Source organism: Oncorhynchus keta, unplaced genomic scaffold, assembly GCF_023373465.1.
Source record: "Oncorhynchus keta strain PuntledgeMale-10-30-2019 unplaced genomic scaffold, Oket_V2 Un_contig_26638_pilon_pilon, whole genome shotgun sequence".
NCBI lineage: Eukaryota > Metazoa > Chordata > Actinopteri > Salmoniformes > Salmonidae > Oncorhynchus > Oncorhynchus keta.
Window position 1 is genome coordinate 58,908 of NW_026285084.1, and position 10,836 is coordinate 69,743.

The window sequence follows — 10,836 nt, forward strand, 5'->3', positions numbered from 1 at the left end:
ACGACCCCCACAAGTGTCACCGGTTTTAAAAAATCAATGGAAGTATGGAGGTAGTTTTGTGCCGACACAGAAAAAAAGGGGGTTAGATATGGGTCCGGAAATATATATTTTTTAACTTGCAAAAACTCCTTCTCTTCTCCCTGGACATTGAACAGTACCCTACTTAAATAATTGTTCTTCAGGAATAGATGCACAGATGTGACACTAGATAGAGCAGGAGAGCTGTTAAGAGAGCAACAGCAGAGACTGCCCACAGGCCACACACTGGTTGAATCAACGTGGAATAGACATTCTGACATCTGTGTCTAGTGTGTGGATCAGACCTCTGGTACCAGTGTACTCACTGTATCCCGTAGAAACATAACTGTACGATGGGTTGTTGCTGAGGAAACTCCTTTAATAGGATATTACTAACAGGTTACAGGTCGAACATTACAGTTATGCCCACATTTTCCCTCGTCTTTGAAGTGAGAATAACATCACTATCACATCTCAGATAATATACAGACTCTATGCACGGAAAAACAAAATATTTGCATTTGAGGGAGAAGACATGACCCTGAAAAAAAATAATAAAAAGAATAACACTGTGATGTCATCTTAGCTAGCCAATAACAGAGTCACCAGGAGACTATCGGGTCGGCTGCATCTGAAGGGTGAGGTTCATGCAGACAGACTGCTAATATGGAGGCTTCACACAAGATAGATACTTCCTAAGATATCCAGTCTGAACCATAGAGATGTCATTGTCTAAAACCATAGATATTTCATGGTCTAAACAGCCTGACAGGTTCATTTGATGGCCAGGATGGCATCGTAGGATTTCCCTGTCCGACAGACCTGGACGTTGTGGAAACCAGCGAAGGAGAGCATGTTAGAGTACTGAGAGGGAGGATGCTCCTTTCCCTCCGTCTGGACCAACATGTTGAGGGAGAAGATCTGAGCCATGACCGGACCTCGACGGTTCTCAAACAGTAGAGCCTCCACTAACAGAACCCCACCACCTATAGAGAGAGAGCGAGAGAGACAGAGAGAGAGAGAGAGCGAGAGCGAGAGAGACAGAGAGAGAGAGAGAGAGAGAGAGAGAGAGAGAGAGAGAGTGAAGGTGTAATCTTGGCAGTAGAACATCTTAACAGTATATTTGACCTCTCAGCTTCCCTATCAAATCTAAAAATCTCAAATAGAGAACCGAAGAAAATTAACAATAATGACAAATGGTTTGATGAAGAATGCAAAAATCTAAGAAAGAAATGGAGAAACCTGTCCAACCAAAAACATAGAGACCCGGAAAACCTGAGTCTACGCATTCACTATGGTGAATCACTAAAACAATACAGAAATACACTACGGAAAAAGAAGGAACAGCATGTCAGAAATCAGCTCAATGTAATTGAAGAATCCATAGACTCTAACCACTTCTGGGAAAATTGGAAAACACTAAACAAACAACAACACAAAGAATGATCTATCCAAAATGGAGATGTATGGGTAAACCACTTCTCCAATCTTTTTGGCTCTATAACAAAAAATAAAGAGCAAAAACATATACATGATCAAATACAGATCTTAGAATCAACTATTAAAGACTACCAGAACCCACTGGATGGTCTTGTAGCTCCAATTACAATGAATGAGTTACAGGACAAAATAAAACCCTCCAACCCAAAAGGCCTGTGGTGTTGATGGTATCCTCAATGAAATGATCAAATATACAGACAACAAATTCCAATTGGCTATACAGAAGGGGGAAAGGAGAAGATTAAAACTCTTTTAACATCATACATGATCAAATACAGCTCTGGCAACTTCCCCAATATTTGGAACCAAGGACTGATCACCCCAATCCACAAAAGTGGGAGACAAATTTGACCCCAATAACTACCGTGGAATATAGTCAACAGTAACCTTGGGAAAATCCTCTGCATTATTATTAACAGCAGACTCTGCATTTCCAAACAATGTACTGAACAAATGTCAAATTGGCTTTTTACCAAATTACCGTACAACAGACCATGTATTCACCCTGCGCACCCTAATTGACAACCAAACAAACCAAAACAAAGGCAAAGTCTTCTCATGCTTTGTTGATTTTTAAAAAAGCATTTGACTCAATTTGGCATGAGGGTCTGCTATACAAACTGATGGAAAGTGGTGTTGGGGGTAAAACATACGATATTATAAAATCCATGTACACAAACAACAAGTGTGCGGTTAAAATGGGCAAAAAACACACATTTCTTCACACAGGGTCGTGGGGTGAAACAGGGATGCAGCTTAAGCCCCACCCTCTTCAACATATATATCAACGAATTGGCGGGGCACTAGAAAAGTCTGCAGCACCCGGCCTCACCCTACTAGAATCAAGTCAAATGTCTGTTGTTTGCTGATGATCTGGTGCTTCTGTCACCAACCAAGGAGGGCCTACAGCAGCACCTAGATCTTATGCACAGATTCTGTCAGACCTGGGCCCTGGCAGTAAATCTCAGTAAGACCAAAATAATGGTGTTCCAAAAAAGGTCCAGTCACCAGGGCCACAAATACAAATTTCATCTAGACACTGTTGCCCTAGAGCACACAAAAAAACTATACATACCTTGGCCTAAACATCAGTGCCACAGGTAACTTCCACAAAGCTGTGAACAATCTGAGAGACAAGGCAAGAAGGGCATTCTATGCCATCAAAAGGAACAGAAATTTCAACATACCAATTAGGATTTGGCAAAAAATACTTGAATCAGTCATAGAGCCCATTGCCCTTTATGGTTGTGAGGTCTGGGGTCCGCTCACCAACCAAGACTTCACAAAATGGGACAAACACCAAATTGAGACTCTGCATGCAGAATTCTGCAAAAATATCCTCTGTGTACAACGTAGAACACCAAATAATGCATGCAGAGCAGAATTAGACCGATACCCACTAATTATCAAAATCCAGAAAAGAGCCGTTAAATTCTATAACCACCTAAAAGGAAGCGATTCCCAAACCTTCCATAACAAAGCCATCACCTACAGAGAGATGAACCTGGAGAAGAGTCCCTAAGCAGGGAGCTGGTCCTGGGGCTCTGTTCACAAACACACTTGTTTGGGTGTAGGGCCTACAGAGCCCCAGGACAGCAGTACAATTAGACCCAACCAAATCATGAGAAAACAAAAGATAATTACTTGACACATTGGAAAGAATTAACAAAAAAACAGAGCAAACTAGAATGCTATTTGGCCCTACACAGAGAGTACAGAGCGGCAGAATACCTGACCACTGTGACTGACCCAAAATTAAGGAAAGCTTTGACTATGTACAGACTCAGTGAGCATAGCCTTGCTATTGAGAAAGGCCGCCGTAGGCAGACATGGCTCAAGAGAAAACAGGCTCTCAGCCCACACATGAGGTGGAAACTGTTTTGCACTTCTTAACCTCCTGCCCAATGTATGACCATATTAGAGAGACATATTTCAGGCAGATCCACAAAGAATTCGAAAACAAAGATTTTGCATATCTATGTGCTCACTGCCCACACATGAGAAAAGGGCAACCAGTGAAGAACAAACACCATTGTGAATACAACCCATATTTATGCTTATTTATTTTATCTTGTGTCCTTTAACCATTTGTACATTGTTAAAACACTGTTTATATATAATATGACATTTGTAATGTCTTTATTGTTTTGAAACTTCTGTATGTGTAATGTTTACTGTTAATTTTTATTGTTTATTTCACTTTATATATTCAATTTATATATTATCTACCTCACTTGCTTTGGCAATGTTAACACATGTTTCCCATGCCAATAAAGTCATTGAATTGAATTTAAATTGAATTGAGAGAGAGAGACAGAGAGAGAGACAGAGACAGAGACAGAGAGAGAGAGAGAGAGAGAGAGAGAGAGAGAGAGAGAGAGAGACAGAGAGACAGAGAGAGAGAGAGAGAGAGAGAGAGAGAGAGAGAGAGAGAGAGACAGAGAGAGAGAGAGAGAGAGAGAGAGAGAGAGAGAGAGAGAGAGACAGAGAGACAGAGAGACAGAGACAGAGACAGAGAGACAGAGAGAGAGAGAGAGAGACAGAGACAGAGAGAGAGAGAGAGAGAGACAGAGAGAGAGAGAGAGAGAGAGAGAGACAGAGACAGAGAGAGAGAGAGAGAGAGAGAGAGAGAGAGAGAGAGAGAGAGAGAGATTGATTAACATTGCTACCGGTTGTGCATTTTGGGGTTTTGATTGTTGTGCGCCCTGTCAACAACTTGTGGTGTCTCCCCCCTCTCATGCACAATTGGGAGCATACTGATATCTGATGTGAATCTGATATCTGAGGTCTGATGTGAATCTCTGCTTTGTCCCCTTTAGTAAATTAAGTAATTTTCGTAGGAGGATCCTTAATTGCAGTTAATTATTGGATGTTTACTTCAGGTTCTTTGAATGCTCAAATTGACTTGTACAAAGAAAATCTACCCTTCCCCCCATCATCTGGAGTGGCCTGGGAGGCTTTCAAGGTCTGCCTGAGGGGCCACATAACCCAACATGCCTCACACAAAAAGAAGGAGAGCGCTGCCAAACAAATGGAATTTAAGAAGCAGATACAAATCAAATACATTTACATTTAAGTCATTTAGCAGACGCTCTTATCCAGAGCGACTTACAAATTGGTGCATTCACCTTATGACATCCAGTGGAACAGCCACTTTACAATAGTGCATCTAAATCTTTTAGGGGGGTGAGAAGGATTACTTATCCTATCCTAGGTATTCCTTAAAGAGGTGGGGTTTCAGGTGTCTCCGGGAAGGTGGTGATTGACTCCGCTGTCCTGGCGTCGTGAGGGCGTTTGTTCCACCATTGGGGGCCAGAGCAGCGAACAGTTTTGACTGGGCTGAGCGGGAACTGTACTTCCTCAGTGGTAGGGAGGCGAGCAGGCCAGAGGTGGATGAACGCAGTGCCCTTGTTTGGGTGTAGGGCCTGGATCAGAGCCTGGAGGTACTGAGGTGCCGTTCCCTCACAGCTCCGTAGGCAAGCACCATGGTCTTGTAGCGGATGCGAGAAGCCAACTGGAAGCCAGTGGAGAGAGCGGAGGAGCGGGGTGACGTGAGAGAACTTGGGAAGGTTGAACACCAGACGGGCTGCAGCGTTCTGGATGAGTTGTAGGGGTTTAATGGCACAGGCAGGGAGCCCAGCCAAGAGCGAGTTGCAGTAACCAGACGGGAGATGACAAGTGCCTGGATTAGGACCTGCGCCGCTTCCTGTGTGAGGCAGGGTCGCACTCTGCGGATGTTGTAGAGCATGAACCTACAGGAACGGGCCACCGCCTTGATGTTAGTTGAGAACGACAGGGTGTTGTCCAGGATCACGCCAAGGTTCTTAGCGCTCTGGGAGGAGGACACAATGGAGTTGTCAACCGTGATGGCGAGATCATGGAACGGGGAGTCCTTCCCCCGGGAGGAAGAGCAGCTCCGTCTTGCCGAGGTTCAGCTTGAGGTGGTGATCCGTCATCCACACTGATATGTCTGCCAGACATGCAGAGATGCGATTCGCCACCTGGTCATCAGAAGGGGGAAAGGAGAAGATTAATTGTGTGTCGTCTGCATAGCAATGATAGGAGAGACCATGTGAGGTTATGACAGAGCCAAGTGACTTGGTGTATAGCGAGAATAGGAGAGGGCCTAGAACAGAGCCCTGGGGGACACCAGTGGTGAGAGCGCGTGGTGAGGAGACAGATCTCGCCACGCCACCTGGTAGGAGCGACCTGTCAGGTAGGACGCAACCAAGCGTGGGCCGCGCCGGAGATGCCCAACTCGGAGAGGGTGGGAGAGGAGGATCTGATGGTTCACAGTATCGAAGGCAGCCGATAGGTCTAGAAGGATGAGAGCAGAGAGAGAGAGTTAGCTTTAGCAGTGCGGAGCGCCTCCGTGATACAGAGAAGAGCAGTTTCAGTTGAATGACTAGTCTTGAAACCTGACTGATTTGGATCAAGAAGGTCATTCAGAGAGAGATAGCGGGGAGAGCTGGCCAAGGACGGCACGTTCAAGAGTTTTGGAGAGAAAAGAAAGAAGGGATACTGGTCTGTAGTTGTTGACATCGGAGGGATCGAGTGTAGGTTTTTTTCAGAAGGGGTGCAACTCTCGCTCTTGAAGACGGAAGAGACGTAGCCAGCGGTCAGGGGATGAGTTGATGAGCGAGGTGAGGTAGGGAGAGGTCTCCGCAAATGGTCTGGAGAAGAGAGGAGGGATAGGGTCAAGCGGGCAGGTTGTTGGGGCGACGGCCGTCACAAAACGCGAGATTTCATCTGGAGAGAGAGGGAGAAAGAGGTCAGAGCATAGGGCAGTGTGAGCAGAACCAGCGGTGTCGTTTGACTTAGCAAACGAGGATCGGATGTCGTCGACCTTCTTTTCAAAATGGTTGACGAAGTCATCTGCAGAGAGGGAGGAGGGAGGGGGAGGAGGATTCAGGAGGGAGAGAAGGTGGCAAAAGAGCTTCCTAGGGTTAGAGGCAGATGCTTGGAATTTAGAGTGGTAGAAAGTGGCTTAAGCAGCAGAGACAGAGGAGGAAAATGTAGAGAGGGGAGGAGTGAAAGGATGCCAGGTCCGCAGGGAGGCGGATTTTCCTCCATTTCCGCCGGCTGCCCGGAGCCCTGTTCTGTGAGCTGCTGTGGAGTCGTCCCGAGCCCGGAGCGGGAGGGGAGGACCGAGCCGGCCTGGAGGATAGGGACATAGAGAGTCAAAGGATGCAGAAAGGGGAGGAGAGGAGGGTTGAGGAGGCAGAATCAGGAGATAGGGTTGGAGAAGGTTTGAGCAGAGGGAAGAGATGATAGGATGGAAGAGGGAGAAGCGGGGAGAGAGAGCGAAGGTTGGGACGGCGCGATACCATCCGAGTAGGGCAGTGTGGGAAGTGTTGGATGAGAGCGAGAGGGAAAAGGATACAAGGTAGTGGTCGGAGACTTGGAGGGGAGTTGCAATGAGGTTAGTGGAAGAACAGCATCTAGTAAAGATGAGGTCGAGCGTATTGCCTGCCTTGTGAGTAGGGGGGGAAGTGTAGAGGGTGAGTCAAAAGAGGAGAGGAGTGGAAAAGAAGAGGCAGAGAGGAATGAGTCAAAGGTAGACGGGGGGAGGTTAAAGTCGCCCAGAACTGTGTGAGAGGTGAGCCGTCCTCAGGAGGAGCTAATCAAGGCATCAAGCTCATTGATGAACTCTCCGGGGACCTGGAGGGCGATAAATGATAAGGATGTTAAGCGAAAGGGCTGGTAACTGTGACAGCATGGAATTCAAGGAGGGCGATAGACAGATGGGTAAGGAGAAAGAGAGAGAATGACCACTTGGGAGAGATGAGGATCCCGGTGCCACCAACCACGCTGACCAGAAGCTCTCGGGGTGTGCGAGAACACGTGGGCGGACGAAGAGAGAGCAGTAGGAGTAGCAGTGTTATCTGTGGTGATCCATGTTTCCGTCAGTGCCAAGAAGTCGAGGGACTGGAGGGAGGCATAGGCTGAGATGAACTCTGCCTTGTTGGCCGCAGATCGGCAGTTCCAGAGGCTACCGGAGACCTGGAGCTCCACGTGGGTCGTGCGCGCTGGGACCACCAGATTAGGGTGGCCGCGGCCACGCGGTGTGGAGCGTTGGTATGGTCTGTGCAGAGAGGAGAGAACTGGGATAGACAGACACATAGTTGACAGGCTACAGAAGAGGCTACGCTAATGCAAGGAGATTGGAATGACAAGTGGACTACACGTCTCGAATGTTCAGAAAGTTAAGCTTACGTAGCAAGAATCTTATTGACTAAAATGATTAAAATGATACAGTACTGCTGAAGTAGGCTAGCTGGCAGTGGCTGCGTTGTTGACTTTGCAGGCTAGCTGGCAGTGGCTGCATTGTTGACACTACACTAATCAAGTCGTTCCGTTGAGTGTAATAGTTTCTACAGTGCTGCTATTCGTGGGCTAGCTGGCTAGCTATGTTGTGTTGATTACGTTACGTTGCGTTAAAAGAACGACAATAGCTGGCTAGCTATTGATACAAAGACGGCTATGTAGCTAGCTATGTAGCTAGCTACGATCAAACAAATCAAACCGTTGTGCTGTAATGAAATGAAATGAAAATGTGATACTACCTGTGGAGCGAAGCGGAATGCGACCGGATTGTTGAGTGCGGAAGTTCTATTCGGTAGACGTTGGCTAGCTGTTGGCTAGCTAGCAGTGTCTCCTACGTTAAGGACGACAAATAGCTGGCTAGCTAACCTCGGTAAATTAAGATAATCACTCTAAGACTACACACTCTAAACTACACAATTATCTTGGATACGAAGACAGCAAAGACAACTATGTAGCTAGCTAACACTACACTAATCAAGTTGTTCAGTTGAGTGTAATAGTTTCTACAGTGCTGCTATTCGGTAGACGGTGGACGTTTGCTAGCTGGCTAGCTGCTGGGCAGATAGCAGTGTAGACTACGTTAGGACGACGAAATACGATAATTACGCAATTATCTTTGATACAAAGACGGCTATGTAGCTAGCTAAGAAGAAATTGCTAAGATTAGACAAATCAAACCGTTGTACTATAATGAAATGTAATGAAATGTAATGAAAAGTTATACTACCTGCGGAGCAAAGTGCGGATGCGACCGCTCGCTCCAACCCGGAAGTACTAGACGAGAAGGCGAGGTCAGTACAGGGACATCAAAGCTGGGTTTACTCAATCCTGCACTGGAGAGGCTGCTGCCCAGTATACATGGAATCACTGGCCACTTTAAAAATGTTTACATACTGCTTTACTCATTTCACATGTATATACTGTGTTCTAATCTACTGCATTTTAGTCAATGCCATTCCGACATTGCTCCTCCTAATATTTATAAATTTCTTCATTCCATTCTTTTATTTTTAGATGTGTGTTGTTGTGAATTTTTAGATACTACTGCACTGTTGGAGCTATGAACACAAGCATTTCAATACACCTGCTAAATAACATCTGCTAAATATGTGTATGTGACCAATATAATTTGATTTGATAACACTGGTTACATTTCTGGAACGTTTCTGTGATGGGGTAGACTGCCCTGAGATTCAGACTGTGCCGAAGATTATTCTGATCCATTATGGCAACACGTCTATCTAACATAGTCCTTCAGATGCACAACTTGTTGTCTGAGTCTCTAGAGGTCGAGGCTGTGGTTGAATGGCCTCGTCAGGTTCTAGGCAGTGTGTCAGGCTTTGCCAGGTCAGTGTCTGTCATTTATAGTCCATTGTCCTGACTGTGGTTGTATCCACAGTTTCACAAAAGAAACATGTCGCATGGCCCTCTTGCTATTCCTTTCCAGGACAACAGAGTTCCCCTTCCTGTCCATGCTAAACAACTCATGGTGTAATCATAACAACAGACAGGAATTCAAGTTCTTCTGCTCACCCGGCCTCGAATTCCTCACAATCAAATGCCGGCCATATTACCTTCTAAGAGAATTCTCGTAATTTATAATCACAGCTGTGTACATTCCCCCTAAAGCAGACACCAAGATGGCCCTAAAGTAACTTCACTGGACTCTATGTAAACTGGAAACCATATATCCTGAGGCTGCATTTATCATAGCTGGAGATTTTAATAAAGCAAATTTGAGAACAAACTACCTGCCCTCCATGACACCTACAGCACCCGATGTCACAGAACGGCCGAAAAGATCATCAAGGACAACAACCACTCAAACCACTGCCTGTTCACAGCGCTATCATCCAGAAGGCGAGGTCAGTACAAGTGCATCAAAGCTGGGACCGAGAGATTGAGAAACAGCTTCTATCTCAAGGCCATCAGACTGTTAAACAGCCATCACTAACTCAGAGAGGCTGCTGCCTACATGGAGACCCAAACACTGGCCACTTTAACAAATGGATCACTAGCCACTTTAAATAATACCACTTTAATAATGTTTACATATCTTACATTACTCATCTCATATGTAAATACTGTACTCTATACCATCTTGTTGCATCTTGCCTATGCCACTCGGACATCGCTCATCCATATATTTATATGTACATATTTTCATTCCCCCTTTTTAGATTTGTGTGTATTAGGTAGTTGTTGGGGAATTGTTGTTAGATATTTCTGCGCTGTCGGAACCAGAAGCACAAGCATTTCGCTACACTCGCATTAAAATCTGCTACCCATGTGTATGTGACCAATACAATTTGATATGAATTTTATTTTATTTGAACATGGAACTCACCTGGTTGACATTATGAAACACTCACCTGGTTGACAACATAAAACACTCACCTGGTTGACAACATAAAACACTCGCCTGGTTGACAACATAAAACACTCGCCTGGTTGACAACATAAAACACTCACCTGGTTGACAACATAAAACACTCACCTGGTTGACAACATAAAACACTCACCTGGTTGACAACATAAAACACTCACCTGGTTGACAACATGCATGGATCTTCTTCAGCAGCTGAACACATTTCTCTTCCTTCCAGTCATGGAGGATTCTGGCCAAGATGTACAGATCAGCTGGAGGGATGTCTCCACCAAAGAAGTCTCCTACAAAACACCATCATTCATTTATACAGACTGATGATCTGAGGTGTTGAGGTTAGGAGGGTTAACGATGCTCACCCTCCTGAAACACGAAGGTATCATCCTGTTCAGAGAAGTGCTGTCTGGCTGTCTGGATGACTGTAGGAAGGTCCAGCACAGTGACAGAGGAGGAGGGGTAGGCCTTGGACAGCTCCCTGGCCAGAGCCCCCGAACAACCTGCAACAGGCCAACAACACCACCACACATTATCACCACCACACAATATCATCACCACACAATATCACCAACAACACACAATATCACCACCACCACACATTATCACCA

At 45.5% G+C, this 10,836-nt stretch overlaps 1 protein-coding gene across 1 annotated transcript; it reads right to left on the minus strand.

Annotated features, from left to right (window-relative positions):
* Positions 1-376: 376 nt before the first annotated feature.
* asmt2 (acetylserotonin O-methyltransferase 2) lies at positions 377-10,761 on the minus strand (the record flags this gene model as incomplete). Its single annotated transcript, XM_052506549.1, has 3 exons — positions 377-1,004; positions 10,393-10,515; positions 10,591-10,761. Coding segments are annotated over 3 exons (506 nt in total), but the record flags the coding sequence as incomplete, so codon positions are not given.
* Between the last annotated feature and the right edge of the window lie 75 nt (positions 10,762-10,836).